A 25367-nucleotide genomic window follows, 5' to 3' on the forward strand; every position below is an offset into this window, starting at 1 on the left:
CTGGCGCAGGTGGCCGCACCGAAAAACAATTTGCACCGAAAGACGAAGCTGTCCCTTCGCAGGGAGGGTCAGTCACTGCCGCGACAGACAGTTTTTATATTATAATATCACACTCTAGCTAACCTCAATGGTAGATCAACTGAAAATATGGCAAGTGGGTATGAAATTAATCTGTTGATCCTGAAAATCTGAAAATCTGTTTAGATATATTTGAAGATCAAAATTTGTTGATTTGTTAAATGTTTGAACGAAGATTAGCAGTTAGAAATTGAGCAAATTGCAAAGTCTGAAAATGTTGAAGTTTCCGAAAATTGGCACACGCCTTTGCTGTCCACTTCAAAAACTTGAATAGGAGCACGCAATTCGATTCGGGATTAGTAGAGAATAATAAAGAAAGAAAGAATAAAGCCTAAGAAAAACAATAGTGTAGCACTGCTTGTAGCACTCATCTAATTATGAATGATTGTTTTACGTAACCGACTGCTCCCGGCCCGCCATTGAAAAGAAGAAGACTAATGTCTGGAGGAGACGGTACTTTAACAATGTCCTTCCGCCCCCTGCTGGCCGCTGCCCTCCCTTACACCCCCGTGGGCAGGCCACTTCAGGGGAGAGGTGTCTTGTCTGGCCAGAGCCACGGTTTTGATGGAGGTCGTAAGTGAGAGGAGGGAAGAGGAGGGATGGTGGTGCAGTTCATCCAGACGGGTGCAAGACCACTGAAGCCTCCATACCTCCTATCTTAAAGAGACAGCGGGAGCAGAGACAGATAGAGAACTGGAACAGAGAGAGAGAAAAAATACTTGAGTTGACTGAGAGACCTTGAGTTGACTGAGAATATCGACGGTGCGATCACTAATGTAAGAAATATTTCTGACTGTGTTGAGTCCGTTTCACCGGTCCCCCACGCAAGTCTTTCCACGGCCCTGACTCACTGAGGGGCCGTCTTAGTTCACTCTTGGTTCTAAACACTGTTAGAACCGAGATCGCCGCTAGGTGAAAAAGGGACATCTGTGTTATTTCCTTGTAGCCGTCAGAGATGTAAGTGTTCTGCTTTGATGCCAGAATTAATGTAGCCTACACTTCTACGGGCAAGCCCTGGAAAGGGGGATCAACTAAACTCTGATATTTGCCTTGATCAGAAAAGTTCAAAGTGAAATGTTTGTATGCGTGTCCGACCTGAATATGAAACCAAAAGAAACCAGTTTTTTTTACATGTATTCACACGCTGCGTTTTATCCCTGAATGGAGAAGTCAGCCTGACAGAGGCAGTACACCACATACACACACACCCTCCTGCCTATCTACACACATCAATCTCTCTTGTCTCACTGAAAGTCTGACTCAGGGTCTCTTTATCCCTCAACGCACGCACGCACGCACACACACACACACACACACACACACACACACACACACACACACACACACACACACACACACACACACACACACACACACACACACACACACACACACACACACACACACACACACACGTCAGGCCTTGTTATGACTCACCGCCAACACCACCCCTCTGATTTCATTACCTGAATAATACTTCTGCTTAGACTCCTTCCCTGTTACTTCTTCATATATATATATATATATATATATATATATATATATATATATATATATATATATATATATATAAATCGTTGAGGTGCTGGTAGTTTAATTGAATTGAAAGGCAGGTTAGATAGGGGCAGACTTTATCACAAAAATATGCAAAGATTTATTCCCGCCAAAAGGTGTCAATAGTAGGGTTAGGGTTAGTGCTTCAAGAAAACAGCATCAACAACATCAACACAGTCGAACATCAGTGAATGTATTCTAAGTTGCAGGCGGGTGTTTCCACGCGACAGAGAGAAAGATATTGACTTGACTTCTATCATGGCATCTGTAAAATCATATATATTTGGCACTGAAATTCTTCTTTATTGCTTTATATCATTCTTGTATTTTTTCCTTATTAATGTAATGTGATTGATCTGCCAAAGGAATGAAAATTAGCTTTTTTGCTAACTCTGGCACCATTTTTTTAAGCTTCCCTAGTGCTCAAAGCTATCCTTTGGTTCTTCAAACCAAACAAAAACAGGATTACCAGACAATACGTGGAGAGAAATAAACTGTTAACCCAACAGGTTTGAGGTTTCTCTTTTGCTTGAAAAATCACGTTAAGAAAGTGCTCAATGCTAGTCTAAGTATCCCTTCAATCACCCATTGATTCAACACCAGAAAGTCCTTCAACAATATAAAAAAGATCTTCCCTGATTCTTCTTCGGCAGGTCAGGTTTGGTGTTTGCAAAAATTACTTATATGTGCTTGTAGCAGAGTTTCTCATGTTTAATTTGATATTTCTACATAATAAGGGCAGTGTTGTATGCCTTTTTCTGCGAGAGTGATCACGGTCTTCCCAAATCTGGGGAACCTCGAGTTTAAGAGGTTGAATGAAAGACGCTTAGGTTTGGAACTTGACAGTGATGATCCTCAGAGTCTTTTGCAACTTTTTACAATAATGTTTTTAAAATACAGTGTGCATCGTAGACTATACAACAATGAACTTGCGTTAAAACTAATAATTTAATAATTTAAGTTTCTTAAAAGACAGACCCTTAGGTTGGAGTTTCAAGGCACTAGAGCGATCAACCACCATGTGGTTTCTATCAAATCTTAATTTTGACCTTTTAACTTAAAATTAAACCAACACAACTATTATCCCGTACACACCGAGCCCTTCACCAAATACATATGTTAAACAAGCTTTGAGAGGGAAATACAATCCGTTAAGAGTCAAGGCAGTGTAGCAGCTGATAAGACGGTTTGTCAGAATATTAAAATAAAATAAAAATTGCATTAGGTTTTCCTGCCACCAAATGACCACCTCGTCCCAGTGCTATGAAGGCCATGTGCCGCTGGCCGGAATGTCCCCATGGATCACGATCGCATGTACAGCCGTATGAGGCCATCCTTGTGCAGCTGCTGCCACAGCCCCAGCTCCGAGCCATAGTCATGGTTGGCAAAGAATCTCACTTTGCTCAGGGTTTTGTCATAGTAGTGGTTCGGGTACTTCTTATAGTCGGACGTCATGAAGCCATAGGCGCTGACCTGCACGGCAAAGATGATCATAAGCCACAAAGAAGATCAATCCGGGACACGAGGGTTAGGGTTCGTGGAGCAAGTAATTGACGACCCTGATTCTATCGAACCTGTCTGATTCATCACTCAGACAAACAACTTGGTTACCTGGTCGCAGGTGTGCAGAGCCGCCAACAGCATCACAGAGCCTGTCGATGGACGGTAGATTCTCTTGTATCCTTTCTTCTGTGCGTGGGATTGAAAGAACCTACCGGATATTTTTAAAAATAAGTATATAGAAGAATATAAAAAAAAAAGAGAGAATGGTTTATTGTGTAAGAGGCCCCCTACCGGTGGGGAATGGGGCTGACAGTGTTAGGAAATCTTTCCCCGGATGCATTTTACAGCAGCATCTTCACAACAACACCCAATCATTACGAACACAAGAACCATCTTCGAAGCCCCCCCCCCCCCAATTTTGGGTGTGGTTTCCATGTAAGCCTGTACAGGTTTCTGCCACACCCACTTTGTTTTAAGCACATGTAAACACTCAGGCACTGTTCTGTTGTTTATCATATTTTCTTTGTATTGGCTCACCTGTTCCTGAGGTAGCGGACAAAGTCTGGGTGATACATCTTCAGCTTCTCCGCCGTCGCATCCTCTCCAAAGTACGTCGGTGGACTAGAAAACATACAAAGCAAATGATCGGGAATGAGATGCAATTTTATAGTTATAGTTAATATTCAGACACCTTAATATTACAAATTACAAAAGCTGAAAAGATATTGACAAACAAGCAAACAAAAATAAAGAAATAATTTAATTCATCTAATAACAATTATTAATCGTATAACAATAGATAACATCCAAATTATGCAATTCAGACAAGGGTTTTTATATCAGTTTATGTAGTCAATGTACATTTTAATGAAAACAGGAGATGCTGCATATAGGTTAGACCCTTGGTACTACAATTATTTATTAGAAGGTTCACAATCGCACACACTAGCACACGCTTACGTTTTGGTTTTATCCCGGCCTCGCTCCACCGGTGTGTGCGTGGCAACAGCTTTCACCAGCAGGTAGTCACGGTCGTGGTCTGGAAGGAAGACGTAGCGCGTCTCCTGTGGACCGGTGCAGGGATGGCAGAGAGGAGGTGTGAGAGGGGAGAGAGGGCGAGAGAGAGCGAGAGAGAGCGAGAGACATCATCGAGCCATTGACTTGGCCCGAGACGGTCAAAACGTACCAGAACCCCGACAGTGACTCAGTAGCTAGGTGCTCTATCAAAAGGGGTGATCTGAAGCGATTCCAGAGAAATTTTAACTTTTACCCAAGACCATTTGTTGTGTATGTTGAAACTAGAGCTGTCAAGCGATTAAAATATTTAATCGTGATTAATCGCATTAATGTCATAGTTAACTCTAATTAATCGCGATTAATCACAAATTATTTTTCTATGCTAAATATCCCTTGATTTTTTTGTCCCATAATTCTTCTCATTTTAATTCTCTTATCAACATGGTGAAGTGCATCGGCTTGCCTTGTGCAAATGAATTTTTATTGATAACAACATTGGCATATACACTGATCAAAACAGGACGATAAAAAAAAGAGCCTATAGTGCAATTAAATGACTGCTTTGAACAAATGTCATTTGAACATAGCAGTCAGGCTACTGCTTCTTTGTTTTGAGCCAAAGAAAAAAAATTATAAAATAATTGCGTTAATCGCGCGATGAAAAATGTAACACCGTTAAATTTGGTTTGCGTTAACGCCGTTAATAACGCGTTTAACTGACAGCTCTAGTTGAAACGTAAAGGATCCAACCGGAGACATATAAGACGCCTGAACCGTGATCAGTTAAAACTAGGGTAGGCAGTTTACTGAGGATTTTTTTTATCAATTTGTCCTATATTTGTTGAACTTCTCTTTACAACCAGACAGCAAGCAATAGATACAATGCTCTGACATAACAAATCTGGTATCTGTGGATTTCACAGGCCTGTATTGAGCCCTTCCATTCCATTCCCTGTGGCACAAATGAAAGGATTAGCAAGTTTACCCGCAAGTCCTTCTACCTACTCGCGTGCACCCTGCTCTTTGTACTCACTGAACATGACCAAATTCTTCCCCAAGGATGGGCACTCCTATTGCAAATGCTTGTGAGCAATTCATGTGTTTTACGAGAGTGGCTTTAGATGTTGGACTGAACGGGGGGGGGTGGGATCTGTTCAGTTGGATACTTTTAAAATCTAGCTTACTCTGGCTGCTTACTCCAAATCGCCTACCCAAGCATTAACATGAGACTCAAGTGGAACAATGCTCAAAGTGTATGGTTCTGGTGGTGGTGATGTTGATGGTGGTGTGAGGGTGGAGGTGGTGGTGATGGTGGTGTGAGGGTGGAGGTGGTGGTGATGGTGGTGTGAGGGTGGAGGTGGAGGTGATGGTGGTGTGAGGGCGGAGGTGGAGGTGGTGTGAGGGTGGAGGGGGTGGTGATGGTGGTGTGAGGGTGGAGGTGGTGGTGATGGTAGTGTGAGGGCGGAGGTGGAGGTGGTGTGAGGGTGGAGGGGGTGTTGATGGTGGTGTGATGGGTGGAGGTGGTGGTGATGGTAGTGTGAGGGCGGAGGTGGAGGTGGTGTGAGGGTGGAGGTGGAGGTGACGGTGGTGGTGGAGGGGGAGGTGGTGGTGATGGTGGTGGTGGAGGGGGAGGTGGTGGTGATGGTGGTGGTGATGGTGGTGGTGGAGGGGGAGGTGGTGGTGATGGTGGTGTGAGGGTGGAGGTGGAGGGGGAGGTGGCGGTGATGGTGGAGGTGGTGGTGATGGTGGTGGTGTGATGGTGGTGGTGATGGTGGTGTGAGGGTGGAGGTGGTGGTGATGGTGGTGTGATGGTGGAGGTGATGGTGGTGGTGATGGTGGTGTGATGGTGGAGGTGGTGGTGATGGTGGTGTGACGGTGGTGGTATTGGAGGGGGAGGTGGTGGTGATGGTGGTGTGATGGTGGAGGTGGTGGTGGAGGTGGTGGTGGTGTGGTAGTGTGAGGGTGGAGGTGATGGTGGTGTGATGGTGATGGTGGAGGTGGTGGTGATAGTGCTGTGAGGGTGGAGGGGGTGGTGATGGTGGAGGTGGTGATGATGGTGGAGGTGGCGGTGAGGGTGGAGGTGGCGGTGATGGTGGTAGGATGTTGGAGGTGGTGGTGGTGATGGTATGATGGTGGAGGTGGTGGTGATGGTATGATGGTGGAGGTGGTGGTGATGGTGGAGGTGGTGGTGATGGTGTGACGTTGGAGGAGGTGGTGGTGATGGTGTGACGTTGGAGGTGGTGGTGGCAGTGGTGTGAGGCTGGAGGTGGTGGTGGCAGTGGTGTGAGGCTGGAGGTGGTGGTGGCAGTGGTGTGAGGCTGGAGGTGGTGGTGGCAGTGGTGTGAGGGTGGAGGTGGTGGTGGCAGTGGTGTGAGGGTGGAGGTGGTGGTGGCAGTGGTGTGAGGGTGGAGGTGGTGGTGGCAGTGGTGTGAGGGTGGAGGTGGTGGTGATGGTGATGGTGTGACGGTGGAGGTGGTGGTGGCAGTGGTGTGAGGGTGGAGGTGGTGGTGGCAGTGGTGTGACGTTGGAGGTGGTGGTGGCAGTGGTGTGAGGGTGGAGGTGGTGGTGGAGGTGTGTGAGGGTGGAGGTGTGTGAGGGTGGAGGTGGTGGTGGAGGTGGTGTGAGGCTGGAGGTGGTGGTGGCAGTGGTGTGACGTTGGAGGTGGTGGTGGCAGTGGTGTGAGGGTGGAGGTGGTGTGAGGGTGGAGGTGGTGGTGGAGGTGGTGTGAGGGTGGAGGTGGTGGCCTGGCGGGTTCCTGACCTCGGACAGCGGTGGTCCACTGTAGCCCTGTTTACGGTAGCTCATCATGGAGTTCTTGAAGGTGTTGGTGGAGAAGGTGTAGTGGGTGGTGCGTGTGCCCACGTCCTTCTGGAAACCATTTAGGACAGCTCCGTTCGTCCTTAAGGAAAAAGATAGAAAGCGAGATGTAATTAATTCATATAGTACCCACATGGTACTTACTGCGTCCGATAACTTCATCGCTATCGAACTGTCCATCTATGCTGCTCTTATCCCTTATACCCTTCTTATGCTGCTCATTCCTCACTAGGTCACTTTAATTTTGCTGCTGTATTGCACCATATGACAATTCATGTTAAACCTGCACCTTAATTGCTCTTTTGCACTTCTATTTAGATCTCCAACTACATTTCGTTGACACTGTACTTTGCACAATGACAATAAAGTTGAATCGGAATATAGAAATCAACATTTATATAGAATATATAGATATAGATATAGATGTCACGTACCTGAACACGTGGTCGTCATATAGACATATGGATATTTATAGAGATATGTATATAGATTTTACGTACCTGAACAAGTAGTGATGGCTGTCATATAGACATATGGATATTTATGTATGTACTGCAGATATATGACATGCCTGAACACATAGTGAAGGCTGTCGTATAAACATATGGATATTTATAGAGATATGTATATTACGTACCTGAACACGTAGTGAAGGCTGTCGTATAGACTAGGGATGCACCGAATATTCGGCCACCGAACATTTTCGGCCGAAAATGGCCCAAAACATAATGTTCGGTTACGGCCGAAAGAGTAAAAAGGCTGAACATAATACACCAAACATTTTTTTTTTTTTATAAAAAAAAAAAAGTTTTACTCATTTATTTAAAGGTACATTGTTCTTAAATTTTAATGTCTTCTGGAATGTTAGAAAACGTTCAGTATTAAATACATATTTTGTATCAAATTTGTAATTGATTTTTTTTATAGAAAAGCAAGACAAAAAAGTTTATAAAGGACATTTAATTGTTTGATTTATGCAATGGTGAAAAATTAAAGCAAAATGAATGAAAAACATTAAAAGCCACATTCGGTATTCAATTTCGGCCTTCGGCCAACTGTTTCAGTATATTCGGTTTCAGCCAAGAATTTTCATTTCGGTGCATCCCTATTATAGACACAAGGATATTTATAGAGATATGTATATAGATATTACGTACCTGAACACGTAGTGATGGCTGTCATATAGACACAAGGATATTCATAGAGATATATATATATTACGTACCCGAACACGTAGTGAAGGTTGTCGTATAGATGCATGGATATTTATAGAGATATGTATATAAATATTACCTACCTGAAGACGTAGTGATGGCTGTCATATAGACACAAGGATATTTATAGAGATATGTATATAGATATTATGGCGCATTTCCACTGCAGGGTGCGGAACGGATCGGATCGCAAAGGTGCGGGTCGGATCGCGTTTCCACCGCCAAAAGTGGGCGTGACCCGGACTTTGCCGTACCCGTTCCGACCCCATTTTAGGGACTCCTCCGTTGCGGTACCCAAAACGAGACCAGACGCCTGAAAGGGTACCCTGGAATTCTAGCTACACCCCCCCTCCGTTGATTGGTCGACAGAATCGTCACTTCCGGGTGACGCGGGGATAAAAACAAACAAACAGTAGCCTCGAGGTATTATTCTTTACAATTAACATGTCGCGTAAAAAGCTTGCTTGGGCGAACAAGGAGGTGGAGACGTTCGTCTGCATTCTTGCGGAGGAAGACGTTGTTTACGATGTTTACGTAGCTGCCGCGGCGATCGACATCCGGCCTACCACAAAGGGTACTGTCGGCGGTGGAAACGCGACCTCGGAACTGAGCTGGGCTATACCGCCCCCTCCCTACCGCCCCTTTGCGATCCGATCCGTTCCGCACCCTGCAGTGGAAACGCGGCATTACGTACCTGAACACGTAGTGATGGCTGTCGATCTCCCGGCCCTTGCCGGAACCATTCAGGATCCCCCCGTTGCCCACCACGGCGCAGCGGACGCACTGCGAGCCCTTCCGACGGAGTTGCCAGTCGTCAAACATCTGGTGGTTGGCCGTCCGGTTGAGGACGGAGAGCGTGGCGTTCAGTGCTGTCGGGGGGGAGGAGTGTGTCGGTTCAGAGTCGGACAAGCTTCCCGTATCATTCTGCCAGAACGCTCATCGGTGATTTGACTCAGAGTTACGATGGAAATAGCTAGAGGGGACAGTAGTGCATCGGGTTGTCGTTATCAGGGTTCCAGCGGTGCTACTATGTTGCAGTCAAACTTTCGGTGAAGACGGTACAGAGCAGGAAACAGAAATGGCAAAGGGCCGGAGTTAAGGCCTTGCTTCCTGTTTTGTTACAAACATATTCTGCTGAAGAAAACATATAAGGGGGATCCATTGGGTTTATTTAAGAAAACTACTAAATAAGCCTACCTAATAAACCCACCCGTTGATGGAGAGCCATTGGGTTTGTTTACAAAAGGACATCTCTTCGATAAAGCTTTCTTCCCGAGAAATGATGACCTGACAATACCTCAGGGGCGAAATGTTTTATTACCTGCTTGCTGGTTTATTACGCCGCAAACGTTTTTCCTTGTTAACCAACATTATAGGGTTGAAGTTCTCTTAAATGAAAATTGCTTCTAAGCTTGAAGTTTTATGTTTTTGCCCGACTGTCATTTTACTTATGGCCAGTAATAAAAAGAAATACCTCATTAACCCTACATGGAGTTCCCGTTGGTTCTTGCTTAAAAAAAAAGAAAAAGGTTTTAACCAGGCATGTGACAAAAGGGGGCAATATACATTCATACCTTAATACAAACACACTTTACAGCCGTCCGAGTGGGTACATGGATAACAAGCAGACTGCAGTAAAGTAAATATCGGTATCCTAAGTGCCGGTGGGCCGTCTCAGGAACGTAAGCGTGACTCGAACCGGAGCTGTGAAGGAGGCCTTTCTGGCGGGTTCCATGACAATACGGTGTTGATTTGAAGCCTTAACAGAAAATATTGGTACAGTTCACAACTGCTGGCTGAGTGTGCGTTCAGATCACTGCCTCAAGCCGCAAGCCAAATTCCCTTCTCATCAAGTATTGAGCAGTTTCTTGAGACAAGAAGGTGTATTCACCACGCGCGCACGCGCAAACGCACACGCACACGCACACACACACACACACTTCTTACTCTCATAGTCCATCGATGCCCATCCGTAGGTACCGCCATACTGCTTCAGGCGCTGGTACTGTTGGAGATTGACGTCCTTGGCCCACTGGAGAACCGGAATGGTCGCCAGAAAACTTCCATTAAAGCCGGTGGACGACCACTTCCTGGTGAGGGCGTCAGGGCAGGTCTGGGGGGGACCAGAGAGGGGGTACTGCTGTTGTCATTACACAGAAGCGGGTAAATGTGAACAATCTGCATTCCAAATTAATTCAGTTACATATGGACCCGCAGTGGATTTACTGTGGCTCATACACACACACAAGCAAAATACACAATATGCAACTCCCGCCCTACCGCGTTGTCGCCTGGAGACGCTCCTATGGGGCAACGTACATGCGACAGTCTCTGGGCCAGGGGTCACCAACACAGTGGTCCTTGCGGGCACCAGGGCGCCCGCAAGGACCACATGAGGCGCCCGCAGGCCTGTTCTAAAAACAGCACTACTCATTCTTGAACAACTCTTTCCCACCTTTTTTAAGTCATTGTTGATAATTATTGTGAGAAATCATTAACATGACTTAATTAATTAAGAAGTCTTCACATAGATGAGTATCATTAATCATCAATAGTAATATATAACTAAAGGCAAACTGAGCAAATTTGTTATTTCAGAAGAGTGTATAGAACTGGGTGCCCTTCGTATGACTCAGTGCCCATGAAGTAGCTCTCAGGTTCAAAAAGGTTGGTGACCCCTGCTCTAGGCCAACGATAAACCAGTATAACCATAGTTAGGTCTTATCCGCGGGAGATAACAGTCGTGAAAACCCTTTAGAGTGGAGGAGGGACTCACGCTCTGTGGTGGGATGTCCTCTCGGCCGTACGTATCTCCAATGAACTGTTCCTCGAAAGACATCATTGCTTCAGCGGGCGGGGGGTCGCGGCCAAAGACACTTTCGCTGAGCCAAGAGAGCCCCAGGCGATCTCCTGTCATGCTGGAAGGTAAAGAATGAATTGTTGAGCCGGGGCAAATCCATTGGCAGGGGAGCATCAACAATATGAGACATATAAAGGCTCAGTTATGGTTCCACGTCGACGCAATGCAATGACAACGCAGACGGCTCGAGGCAGTCGTAAACATGTTTTGCTTGCTGCGTTGGGCTTTAGTTGGGGGACCAATCACAGCCCTTGCTGCTGCGTTGCCTCGACGCAAGATTACAATTTTTGGGAGGCGCGCGCCCGGCCCTTGGGGTGGACGCAAGGAGGGTCCGCAAGGACGTAATAGGTCGGTAAACCCCTTTGCGTTGCATCGATGTGGTACCAAAACTGAGCCTTTACTCCTAAAAGGCATGACTAATATAGGTTAGAAACCTTTTTTGGCCTTTGATCCCATTTCTTAGGTAAAGAGCAATCCAAACTTGAGTCAGTTTCTTGCTCCTTCTGCCCCACATATTGTTTTACCTCAAGACTTCACTATCGATACTGGTAATCAAGGACGGATTAACATGAGCATGGGCCCTGGACACAAAGCAGCCATGGACCCCTACAAACACGCAAATATACGCACTAGCAAATCGAATTTGGTCGCATATTATAACTCTTTAAAAGCACCTAATGACTTCCTTAATGAATAAACAAGTTAAAAGAAATTGAGATGGACGGCATTTATTTTTACCAGGGCAGTATCTTAAGTGTCTTTTTCTTTCTTTCGTTTACGCTATGACGACCCACTTAGCACACGTTCCTCCTTTTTCACTGTGAAATAGAGTGCTAAGGTGAAAACGTCACATTGTCCTGGCAACCTGATTTTCAGTTCTAAACAACCGAACGAGAGATGGCGTCTTCCATTGCTTCCATGTGTTGTTTCTTTCAAAATGAAAATAAATCAATTTCAAGAAAAAATCACTACCAATCGAAACATGTCGAGGCATTCATGTATTCCCCTGGGGTATTAAAAGGAAAAGCTTATGAACGTTAGTTTAGGTTTTTTTATATAAAGACAATCTATTCTCAATATTACTGACATCACTGTAAAGCAAACTCGCAAATCAATTCGCAAAAAAATCGTTCCTTTTCTATCAAACGTTTGTGTGGCACAGGATTTCCCCTTGTTAATTTGGTTTGTGTTGAACCGAAAATCGGTTGCTATGGAAACGGGACGTCACACTTTAGTATTATATTGACCGTTGACCAAGCACTACGACATTGACGTCACATTTGACGTTTATGACAAATGGCCAAAGTCTTCGCCATTTGAATTTTTTTTAAATATAAAAATGATTAAAAAAAGAAAATATATATATATCAAGGGCCCCCCCATTGGCCAGGGCCCTGGACATGTGCCCACTTTGCCATTGCGTGTCTGGCGTCTGATATAGACAGAGGTGGGGGTAAGTCATTCATGTGCAAGTCACAAGCAAGTCTCAAGTCATAACCTTCAAGTCTCAAGCAAGTCCCAAGTCACTGTGGTGAGAATCAAGCAAGTCACAAGTCAAGTCATTGCTCAGGTCAAGCAAGTCACAAGTCAAGTCATACAAAAATCTGATGATCTAACCCAGTTTCCACATTTAAAAATCGGTAAAGAGAGTGGTTCATAAGTTGAGTATTATTTCAACATTAACAATAACAATGTCTTAACAATAACAATAACTCAAACTATTCAAAACATTCCAAAACCATTATGTGCATAGTTTGAAAATGTTTTTTATGATCATTACCTCCAACCTATGAACAGAATCAAATATAACCTCTAGGTAGCTGTATACGACAACAGTTCAAGTCAATCACTCAATCTCCCTACATGTTGTAGAATATTATTTGCAACACATGGCATCAGACATGAAAAAAAAGATTATTTCAAAAGTAATATCACATACACATACTGTAGGAAGGGGAAATAGTAATACACAAGCCTGAAAGCTGGTAGCAATCTTGCTGCCTCGCAACATACATTGACTTACAATGCATTGCATTTGCAAAAAAATAATTTGACAGTAGGCTACTTTGTCAATGAGTTCTGAATGATGCGGTCACATTATCACCCCACCATGGCTGAACACGCGTTCAAGAGGTGCACTTGATGCAGGGACTGCTATAACTCGTACCTCCACCTTGAACAAAAAGACACTTAAAACCAGACACTTAGAAGTAGCGTACTGACATGAAAATTAAACAAGTCAATCATCAGTGGAACGGGCAGGGCTCGAAAAACTCCAGCCAATGATTTTCAGAAACACCGAGTGGCATTGGACAGTAAGTACGTCAATCAAACGGTCGTACTGCACTCCCCCTCCCCCCGCGCGTGACCTCGTGCCAGAGCAAGCTTCTGTTTGTTGTTATCCTGCGGTAGCTACTGGAGCTAGTTTACTAGCTAATCCGCATTTGGACCTAGCGCTAGAATACAACCCTAAACTCAAACCTAGCTAACCTGCCCTGGCCCACTCTCGCGCATCTGTGTTCGCGCTCTTGTGTGATTGCGCGTCCAGGTACTTGGAATGGGTGGAGTCAGAGTCAGCGTTGAAGGAGAGGGGGTAGGACCATTTGAGTTGCGTCTTTTCAAAATCTGCTGGCGTATCGCAAATCACATATCCAACCTATAATCTAACTTTAGAAAAGTCATTTCGAGTCATCTGTCTCAAGTCTAAGTCAAGTCTCAAGTCATGAAGACCAAGTCAAAGTCAAGTCGAGTATTTTATCAGTGTTAGTCAAGCAAGTCTCACGTCCTCAAATTTGCGACTCGAGTCTGACTCGAGTCAAGTCATGCGACTCGAGTCCCCCATGTCTGGATATAGATGATCAGCTGTTAACAGACCAGCAGATATTTTCACATCCAAAGGCTGTTTACATCCCTTTCTCCCATAACAGACAATGCGTCATTGTCATCCAACTGAGAATCTTGTTTTTCCCCACAGTTGACGAAGGGCGGCTGCAACTTCACATAACAATGGTACCGCTGGTGAATGGTACATACGTCACCTGTGACCCATAGCTGCGCACACTTAACAAGTAATTGCTGCCAGTGTCACGCTCAACAGGAATCGAGTCCAGTAACAAGACACACAGGAAGATTGGATTACGGCATATTAAAGTGTAACCAGATCTGGTTATTCCCAAGTACGCTTATTTGAATTCGCCAGGCATCAAGATTCAGCCATCAGCTCCATTGAGACCGGCGGCACCAAGCTGTGCCATCCCAAATCTGGACTGGCTCTTTGAACAGGTGCACTGCACTAAATGTCAGCTTCTGGAATTGATGGGGATTTCATTGTTCATTGGGCGAGCCAGAATCCGTCCACAATGAATCGTCTAGAAAGGACAGGAGAACCGGTTACTGTGGAACTGCATTATTTTCTCCAACATTGTTGAATCTCCTTTGTCCCAACTGGTTGGCATTATTTTACACACAGCCACACAGACCCACACCCACACCCACACACACCACCCAGGTGAAAAAGTAGTATACTTTAGTGTATTACAAGTATAAATCAATTATACAAAAGTTAGTATAAGTATACTTTTACTTTTTGTGCTTAATTTAAAGTATACTTAACATATACTTTTAAAAAGTGTACTTCGCAATAAATGTCATTAAATTCAACTTTAACGTACTTAAAAATAAGTATACTAATTCTGCAATACTTAAAGCGGTATTGCTTTGTACTTTTAAAAAGTATACTTTATTTTAAGTTTATTTAAATTGTACATAAGTGTACTTAGAAAAAGTATACTAAATTGCAAATACTTATAGTGGTAATTTAGTGTATTTATAAAAAGTGTACTTTATTGTAAGTGTATTGTAATTTGTACCTTAGTGTACTTCTGAAAAGTACACTCATTTTCAAGTATTTTGGAATTCACTATTAAAATACTTTTTTAAAGTGTAATTTAATTTCACTTCATTAGAAGTGTATTGAAGTATACTTCCGTAAAGTTCACTTTAATTTAAGTTAATTTTAAGCTGTATTTCAGTATACTTAGCAAAAGTATACTAAGTTTCAAATACTTAAAGTGGTATTTTAGTGTACTTCTGAAAAGTACACTTTGTTTCAAGTCCTTTGTAATACACTATTAAAATGCTTTTTTAGAGTGTAATTTAATTTCACTTCATTAGAAGTGTATTTAAGTGTACTTCCATGAAGTGCACTTTAATGCAAATACTTTTTAAGCTGTATTTCAGTGTACTTAGAAAAAGTATACTAAGTTGCACATACTTAAAGTGGTACTTTAGTGTACTTCTGAAAAGTACACTTCATTTCAAGTCCTTTGTAATACACTATTAAAATGCTTTATCAAAGTATACTTAAATTTCCCTTTATTAGTAGTGTATTTAAGTATACTTCCTTACAGTTCACTTTAATGCAAGTTAATTTTAAGCTGTATTTCAGTGCACTTAGAAAAAGTATACTAAATTGCAAAAACTTATAGTTGTCATTCAGTGTGATTCTGAAAAGTACACTTAGTAATACACTATTAACATGCTTCATTTTTAGTATACTTTAATTTCACTTCATTAGAAGTTTATTTAAGTATATTCATACATCATCACAACCAAAGTGTTGAATTAATCAAAAAAATACAGATAAATAATACTGAAATGGCTACTTTTACTAGCTCCAACGACTAACTATTAAAGAAAATCCAAGGCTATAACCAAAATTTGAAAATAGCAAGTTTATAACGGCCATCCAATCAGTGTGCGGCTGCAAATCGACGTCCAATGAGAATGTAGTATTTAGGTCGCCAATTGGTGGTTTACTCAAATACACTTGGCGCGGACGGTTAGTGTTCCATTTGAAATTGAGCAGTGAGCACCTAATATCTCCGGGTCAAACAATGACAGTGTTTGGTTTGTTTTATTTCCAAGACGGCTCCGTTAGAGCAGATAATACATCCGTCATACGTGATGCATACAGAAATAAAAAAATAACGGTTAACTGCAGGGAAGACCTCGAGTCGGAGCAGGGCTGGATAGAGGTAATTTGGCCTACACAACGGCGACAACAAGAGGCGAAGCCTATTGCAGCCAAATTGCTTTTCTTTGGAGGTAAGTCAGTTCCAAAACGGTAGTGAAATGATTCCGAAATACTCTGTAACGTCAGCTAACTTTGGCTATAGTCTGTTGGAATGTTACGGTAATGATGATAGCCTAATAGAAAGAGTTGCTTTTATCGAAGTATAATGCTTGAATTTAGTAATCGAAGTAAAGTTACTGGATCAACTGGCGTAGTGGGGGCCTGTGGCGTAGCGGGGGCTACGTTTGCGCCTGAGAGCGTCTTTGCGTCGTATTTGTATTGTAAAATGTAGGAATGTTACGGTAATGATGATAGCCTAATAGAAAGAGTTGTTTTATAGCGGGGGCCTGTGGCGTAGCTGGACCACGTTGCGTAGCGGGGGCACGTGGCGTACCGGGGGCTGCGTTTTTTTTACGTTTGGCACGCTCCGATTGGGCACGCGCTCCGAACGGGCACGCTCCCAATGGGCACAAGCACTAGTCTGTGTCAATGTAATTTATTGTTTATCTTAAGTCTTAAATCACATGCGTCCTTCCTGTTTTCACAGACACGGTGAGGGAGAAATTCCCCAACACCATGGTTAGTGAGATCCGGGCCCTGCTGCGGAGGAAATGCAATAATGAGGGCTACACCAAGGTTGCTCCTCAGTAGCTTTATTATATATGTTATATATGTCAGATGTTTTAAAGTTAGGTGTTATTGAATGTATGTTTGTATTAATATTTAAATTAAAGTTTTGGTTTGTACAATTTAAGTGTTTTTTGTCATGGAACAAAATAGCACCCATGGAGTGTACTAAAATGGTACCAGAAAGAAGTGCATGTGAAGTATAATATGTATTGTAAGTATATTTCTGTAGTATTTATAAAGTACTTAGTAGTATAACAGTATTGTACTTAAAATACCCTTAATATACGCTTCCACTTTACATTATAGTATAATAACTATACTTTAAGTACATGCCTTTGATGCTTAAATTGTGACACAAATTGACTATAAATACATAATAAATGCATTTTTAGTTACATAATTGCACACTTTAAAAGTACTAAATATAGTCAGAAAGTGTACTTGAATTTAATTAGAAATATGACAGAGGAATGATAATAGTGTGTTAAAAATACACTTCTATTATGTAGTATAAGCAGTGATAAAATACACTCAATATACACTTCTGCTCCTCTTTAGAGTATAATAACATTGTACTTAAAGTGCATGCCTTTGATGCTGCAATTGTGATAGAAATGTACTATAAATACATTTTAATTAACATAATGGCAGACTTAAAAAGTACTAAATATAGTCAGAAAGTGTATTTGAATTTAATTTGAAATATGACAGAAGTATGATAATAGTGTGTTCAAAATATACTTATATACTACTATCAATTGAACCATACTGCCTTTTTAAGTATATTTCAAACACACTGGTAATATAATGCTATTGTACTGCAAGAGTGTTTCAAATGCTAGAAATCATACTTTTCACTAGTGTACTTCAGTACACTTAAAGGTTGTCAAAAGTTGTGCAATTTTAGCATACTATTTACACTTGGAGTATACTGGAGTATATCTATAGTAGTACTTAAGGTATACCTTAGTACACTTTGGTATACTTGAATGCGACGAAATTAGTACAGAATACAGTTACATACTAAAAGTGGACTTAGTACATCCTTTCAAAAGTGTCGTTGAAGTATAATATTTTTTCACCTGGGCAGGGATGGAAATTAACACCCGCCACCCGCCATTTGCGGGTGGATTTGTATGGTGGCGGGTGAATTGTGTCACTTCACCCGGCACTGTGGCGGGTAATACTTTCCAGTCAGGTCCGATCAAATTTGCATATCTAATACATTCGTTATACGGCGCTGCACAGTTCCACAACCATTACTGTCAACATCCGGGCCCCTTCTTCCTCTACGCCTCTTTTGCTGAACTGCGACTGTCAATATCCGGGATAATATCGGTAACACAGGGCTCTCAAGTCTCACGCGTTCGGCGTGAAACACACGCAATTCAACCAATGCACACGCTCACACGCCACACGTAGGGTAACCAGACGTCCTATTTTGCCCGGACATGCCCTCTTTTTGACACACTTTTAAAAAATGTTTGTCGGAATTTCAAAATCGTCCGGGATTTTATTAAAGCCTCATATATGTTCACATTGAATTTGAGTTGCGTTTCTCTGGGTCGTTCACAAACTAGTTAGGCTACGCCCTCCCCTACTCAGTTCTGTTCGCTTCGCATTGGTGGAAGTGAGCAGGGGGAGTGGTTAAGTAGAGCCTTCAGATTGGACGGTTTGACCTACTCAGTTACTGTCGTGTTTTGTATTTATTATTTTACCATTATTGTTTTATAGGGACAAACATTAACAAATTTCTCCTACAGGGGATTGATAAAGTTCTATCTATTGAACAGAAAGAAACACTTGGTCATACTTTACACACTTTACCACAGCATTGGCCTACTGAATGCCACAGATATATTTTCAGCATTGGACTGAATTCCACACATATTTTCTTCTGAATATTAGTGTTAAGGGCATATAATGCTTACTATCATACGTTAGTTACCATGTCTGTGTGGACACATTTGTATGCAGTCACATGTAAATACAAAAAATCAAATGTTCCTATTGACTTATGATGGTGTAGCCATGCATGTTGTTTTATTATTAATATCTCAATTCGTTTTTTAATGAAAATACTTTGTATAGATGAATTATCCCCAAACTTGTCATCGTAACACCAACTGATGTGTATGAAAAACACTTTTCTTATCTATTGTTACTATTATATTGTTTAAAATGTACGCATATATTAAAAAATATATAGCATATAAAAAGTGGCTGGTAAAAAAGATGAGTGGCTGGTAGATTTTTAAATCTACCTGCCACAGTGGCTGGTGGGCAAAAAAGTTAATTTCCATCTCTGACACACACACACACACACCGGTGTTGAGGCCAACACCGATGACTCGGTTTTGCACACCGGCAACAACCAGTTTCAAAGTTAATACCGTTTATAACGGTAATACCGGTGTTGACACAAGCGTATATTACTCAGTGTGAAAATGCTCGGCAACCCTAACACACACACACACACACACACACACACACACACACACACACACACACACACACACACACACACACACACACACACACACACACACAGACAACTTTATTGGTGGCATAGCAATGGTTATAATTGATTAATGGATTAAAATGGCTAATCTCTGATGATTAAAAAAATTCATACGTGCTGAACTCGTTAGGCCCGTTTTGTCCCATCAAAAACACACCAGGTCCCAACAGAAATTGTTCCGCTGGATGTTGCCAGCGTCGTCGCATGGTGTGAACGACAATGGTAAATGGACTGCATTTACGTAGCCTTTTTTGTAACCAGTGGCCACTCAAAGTTCCCATACAATATTGCCTTACATTCAACCATTCATGCACACATTCACCCATGCATGCAGACAGGGGTCGACTTGGACAAAAATTCAGCCCTGGCATTTTCTGTCCAGACCATCCCACTACATTAACAGCACTAGGGGTGGGACGAGACAAACGGGAAGAACCCTGTATGTACTTTATTAAAACAATTGAATCAAGTACATACATCCGAATAATAGTACAGCACTGCAAATGGCAGTTGTTGCTTTTTTTTGTTTTTGTTTTTCAAGTTTGTGTCTCTTGTGCTGCCGACAAGAAAGGTGTGTAACCTGAACAGGAGGTTTAGAAAAGAGAAGTTAAGAAACAGGAAGTTAAGAAAAGAGAAAAAACCAACACATAGCGGACCGGAGCGGCCCACATTGGGTCAACGGCCCACATTGGGTCAACGGCCCACCGGGACGATGCCCTCTGGCCGGATGGCCAGATGGCCAGTCCACTCCTGCATGCAGAAATTTCCACACTGACGACGTCGGGAGCAGTCAGGGTGAGGTGCCTTGCTCAGTCACACCTCGACACTCAGCTAGGAGGAGCCGGGGATCGAACTAGCAACCTTGAGGTTACCAGCCAACCCGCTCTACGTCCTGAGCTACTGCTGCCTACAATGGTCCTGTGTGTGTGTGTGTGTGTGTGTGTGTGTGTGTGTGTGTGTGTGTGTGTGTGTGTGTGTGTGTGTGTGTGTGTGTGTGTGTGTGTGTGTGTGTGTGTGTGTGTGTGTGTGTGTGTGTGTGTGTTTGTGTGTGCGTGCGTGTGCGTGTGCGTGTGTGTATGAGTAGTTGAGCCCGACTTGCCTGCCAGACGCCCAAATCTCAAGGCTCACACACAGGATGTAGAGGAAGGGCAGGCAGCTTGCCGCCAGGATATAGAACCCGATGCGCAGCTTGGTCGCCATTGTGCGCCCAAACACTCAACCGTACGCAGGCAGGACTAGGAGTGATGGTGGAACCCTGCCTGCGCCCTGGGCATGAGGGGCAGCTGAGGGTGGGTGAAGGGTGGTCTCAGCCAGAGGAGGAGGAGAGGACAGCAGCGGCCGCATAAGACGATGGACTCTGAGGATCCCAGAGATGCGGGGGCACAGGTATGAGGAGGCGGCCTTCGTCAGGTCAGGAGGATGGACTCCACTAGGAGAGAGAGAGAGAGAGAGAGAGAGAGAGAGAGAGAGAGAGAGAGAGAGAGAGAGAGAGAGAGAGAGAGAGAGAGAGAGAGAGAGAGAGAGAGACAGAGAGAGAGAGAGAGAGAGAGACAGAGAGAGAGAGAGAGATGAGGAAACGTTGACACTAGCTCTAATGTACACAACAGGTGTACAGCCTCACCCTTCTCCCAAGTTTATTTGGAAGATAAACTTTTTTATGGATCATCAAAGTTTATTTGGATCATCAAGACAAGAGCAACATCTAAAATTAGGTAGACCTTGTGTTTAACCAAATAATAATCACTGTCGTAATGTTTAACAGCCCGACCGAAAGTCACATCTTTGAAATAATAACTTTGAAATATATATGTTTAACTTATTCCGAATGTCAAGATGAGCAGATAATACATACAGCAATGTAAACCGTAAAACATGTATAAAAACAAAACGATATTAGTGAACCTATATATATATAGGTATACATATTCAGGTTATGACTTGCTAATTTGGTATCTGTTCCTCTAGTTAAAGTCTAAATTATAGGCTTCCCGTCAACTTGCATTCCCCTGGACTACAATATGTGGTAAATAGCCCTCACCAGTTCAGTTCCTCTTCTCTAGTAGCCCTTGGCGTTGTGAGGCACTGACACACACTCACTCACACACAGCTGGCACAGCATGGAAACAGCTACCGCCAACAAGTTTCAACCCATGAGTTATGACTTGACATTCTGGTAAATGTTTTTACCTGCAATGGGGCCAATGATGGACCTTGAATCAAGTGTTCAATACATATTCATGATGAGGATGTGTCAAGGACTCAGAGCAACAAAGCACGTTTTGCAGAAATTACCGATGTGGGCGTGTACGCAATCGTATAGAGCGCATAACCATTATGAACCTTTTCCGACGAATTCCAACACGATAGTTCAGCGCTCTACTTGCATGAGTCCGGCAGGTTGAGCCCTGATTGGCCCATTGAGCACATGTCCAGGCTTCAGGCTCCTCAGTGCATGTTAAGGTTTCCAGCTCAGATCTCTCCTCTCTCTCCCTGCCGTGTTGGGGGAGGTCGATACGGGCCATCGATACGGGCCGTTAAGACCTTCCTGACGCGCTCGAAATAAAAACAAAAGTAGAGAGAGTTTAGATAAAGACGAGGAGAAGGATGAGAGATAACTTGAAAGGGAAAAAATGATCTCTCTCTCTCTCTCTCTCTCTCTCTCTCTCTCTCTCTCTCTCTCTCTCTCTCTCTCTCTCTCTCTCTCTCTCTCTCTCTCTCTCTCCTCTCTCTCTCTCTCTCTCTCTCTCTCTCTCTCTCTCTCTCTCTGAGTCTTGGGATTAATCGGTAGTCAACAACACGAGCACAAAGTGATGATGAAACTCAAATGTCAAATGGAGTGTTGTGAGCCATCAATGCAATTATACAAACACAGACAGGTGGAAAGACAGACTGATAGAAAGACAGACCGACAGACAGACACCCAGACGTTAGACGTTCATGTGGGAATAAGACGTTTAAGTTAAATTGGTGAAAATCGATCACGCAATAAATGTCATTCACCATCATGTCCACTAGAGGGCAGCATCGCCTGAAGTCTGAAGTTAGGCTGACGTGAGGCGACGTCTAGTTTGGGGTTCTTTTGATTTGATCTGGCCTTTGGAACTCAATGGAAACAGCTTTCCTAAGTCGTCAGACGCTTCTGAGGGGACTAAAGCATTACTTCCTTTGATGGGCACTGCGAGAATGACAAATCATCAGGGAAATTTAGCCTACCTCATTTGGTTAAAGTGTGAACACAAAATAATGAGTCAAGGTAAACTTTTTGAAAAAGAAAGCTGTGTAAGAGAAACAAAGTTGAGATGCGAATGAGGAGTATTCTACTTTTAATAACACAGTAGCGGGGCATCATGGAACAAGGAGAGAAGCCTTAAAACAATCCTTGCATTTAGCCATGGAGCATGTTGCTTGATAATTTATTTTTATTTGCATGTATACTTTTGTAATGAAATGCCCTAAAAAATGAAATGTGAATAGACAAAATGTTTATTCATTTATAATCGAATTAAATCATTCACATTGTATACTAAATATAAATAATCAATTACCCTAACCCTAATCCCTATCCCTAACCCTTAACCCTAACCCTAACCCTTAAGCCTAACCCTAACCCTTAACCCTAACTCTAACCCTAACCCAAATGTCTCGATATTAAGAGTACATGAATCTCTTAATTCATGGGGTGGACTACAGGTTATAAACTTTAGATTCATGATAAACCGCTAAAAAGCAAAAAGTCCCCGTTTCATTCAACAAACCCCCGGGATATGATTAATAGGTTCTGCAATCTTAATAATAACTACAGTGTTGACAGATATCGGGGAAAAAAAAGTTGTAGTAATATATTGTTTATTGCAAAAAAACGAATAAAATCCCTTCTAAAGCCTTAGCTTTCAGGCGAGCGGGATCTATCGGCTGACGTTTGGCAGGTCGTTCTGTTCTCCGGCTCACCTCCTCTGAATGATGGGTGGAGCGCGATCTCCACTCAATGAACTGACGGAGGCTACCACAAGGGTTCAGATACAGGAGGACTGCGACCCCAAGACACCATCACCACCTCCCCCACCATTACCACCTCCACCTCCACCACCTCCAACACAATCAACATCACCTCCACCACCACCACCTCAACCATCACCAGCACCACCTCCACCTCCACCACCTCCAACACAATCAACATCACCTCCACCACCACCACCTCAACCATCACCAGCACCACCTCCACCACCTCCAACACAATCAACATCACCTCCACCACCACCACCTCAACCACCACCAGCACCACCTCCACCTCCACCACCTCCAACACAAACAACATCACCTCCACCTCCATCAACACTACCACCTCTTCCACCATCACCACCTCCTCCACCATCACCACCACCTCCACCATCAACATCTCTTCTACCTCCACCACCATGTCCACCACCATCAACATCACCTCCTCCACCATCACCACCACCTCCACCATCACCTGCACCACCACCAGCTGCGTCAACTCCACCTTCCACCACCACCACCACCACCATCACCAGCACCACCTCCACCACCATCACCATCACCACCACCACCACCACCTACACCACCATCACCACCATCACCACCACCTCCACCAAATAATAATCACTGTCGTAATGTTTAACAGCCCGACCGAAAGTCACATCTTTGAAATAATAACTGAAATATGTAAGGGATAATGCCCGACGAGGTGTCCATTATCAGGAATTAATGGACGACGTGGAGGAGTGAACCGTCCGACGCGAAGCGGAGGACGGTTGCCTCCGCGAAGTCCATTAATTCCTGATAATGGACACCTCGAAGGGCATTATACCGCTTATACCACGGTCACTTACCAACGGTGACCAAATTAAGACCATTAATTTATATTTTCATGCGTTTTACAATCTGAATATAAAGTTTTCCACAAAACATACATTTGTTTCCCTGGTTACGCCTGAGGGTCTGACTAATACCCGGAACCACCATTACACGCCCGTTGGGTTCTCATGCAACGGAAACGTTGTTCACTCCTCCAGTAATTAGGACGGACCATAGCTACGACTTTAGAACGGGAGGTAGCGGGAGGTATTATAGTCCGCTGAGCTTTGTTTTGTTTCCCGTTGCTATGGTTACTACTATTTTAGAGACGATACGCCAGCTAGCGCATTAATTGAGAACGGTGAACAGACAATTTGACGGAACTACTTGTCCAGGTGTCCGTATATCAGGAGTTAATGCACACCCTGCATCCAATCAGAATCGAGTATTCCCGCAGACCGTGGTATAAATATGTTTAACTTATTCCGAATGTCAAGATGATCAGATAATACATACAGCAATGTAAACCGTAAAACATGTATAAAAACAAAACGATATTAGTGAACCTATATATATAGGTATATATATTCAGGTTATGACTTGCTAATTTGGTATCTGTTCCTCTAGTTAAAGTCTAAATTATAGGCTTCCCGTCAACTTGCATTCCCCTGGACTACAATATGTGGTAAATAGCCCTCACCAGTTCAGTTCCTCTTCTCTGGAAGCCCTTGGCGTTGTGAGGCACTGACACACACTCACACACACACACACACACACAGCTGGCCCAGCATGGAAACAGCTACCGCCAACAAGTTTCAACCCATGAGTTATGATTTGACATTCTGGTAAATGTTTTTACCTGCAATGGGGCCAATGATGGACCTTGAATCAAGTGTTCAATACATATTCATGATGAGGATGTGTCAAGGACTCAGAGCAACAAAGCACGTTTTGCAGAAATTACCGATGTGGGCGTGTACGCAATCGTATAGAGCGCATAACCATTATGAACCTTTTCCGACGAATTCCAACACGATAGTTCAGCGCTCTACTTGCATGAGTCCGGCAGGTTGAGCCCTGATTGGCCCATTGAGCACATGTCCAGGCTTCAGGCTCCTCAGTGCATGTTAAGGTTTCCAGCTCAGATCTCTCCTCTCTCTCCCTGCCGTGTTGGGGGAGGTCGATACGGGCCATCGATACGGGCCGTTAAGACCTTCCTGACGCGCTCGAAATAAAAACAAATGTAGAGAGAGTTTAGATAAAGACGAGGAGAAGGATGAGAGG

General features: G+C 43.3%; 1 protein-coding gene and 1 long non-coding RNA gene across 3 annotated transcripts; one reads left to right on the top strand and one right to left on the bottom strand.

The window, feature by feature from the left end:
• Window positions 1-1692: 1692 nt before the first annotated feature.
• Window positions 1693-25367, bottom strand: LOC115531513 (alpha-N-acetylgalactosaminide alpha-2,6-sialyltransferase 2). Of its 2 annotated transcripts, none has more exons than XM_030340839.1 (10): window positions 24784-25367; window positions 20368-20697; window positions 10960-11101; window positions 10131-10296; window positions 8878-9052; window positions 6913-7051; window positions 4096-4199; window positions 3673-3756; window positions 3244-3343; window positions 1693-3105 (listed from the first exon to the last, which is right to left on the bottom strand). In XM_030340839.1, exons 2-10 carry the CDS (start codon window positions 20466-20468, stop codon window positions 2935-2937), a joined length of 1182 nt encoding a protein of 393 aa, XP_030196699.1. In that variant the 5' UTR covers window positions 20469-20697; window positions 24784-25367; the 3' UTR covers window positions 1693-2934. The 2 variants fall into 2 exon arrangements, with proteins under 2 accessions (XP_030196699.1, XP_030196700.1); XM_030340840.1 differs by lacking the exon at window positions 24784-25367 and adding an exon at window positions 21307-21924.
• On the top strand, window positions 14674-16871 carry LOC115531515 (uncharacterized). The gene is made up of 2 exons (XR_003973896.1): window positions 14674-16149; window positions 16665-16871. It is a non-coding gene; the product is annotated as an uncharacterized LOC115531515 (long non-coding RNA).

The sequence above is a fragment of the Gadus morhua genome, chromosome 18 (genome assembly GCF_902167405.1).
Source record: "Gadus morhua chromosome 18, gadMor3.0, whole genome shotgun sequence".
NCBI lineage: Eukaryota > Metazoa > Chordata > Actinopteri > Gadiformes > Gadidae > Gadus > Gadus morhua.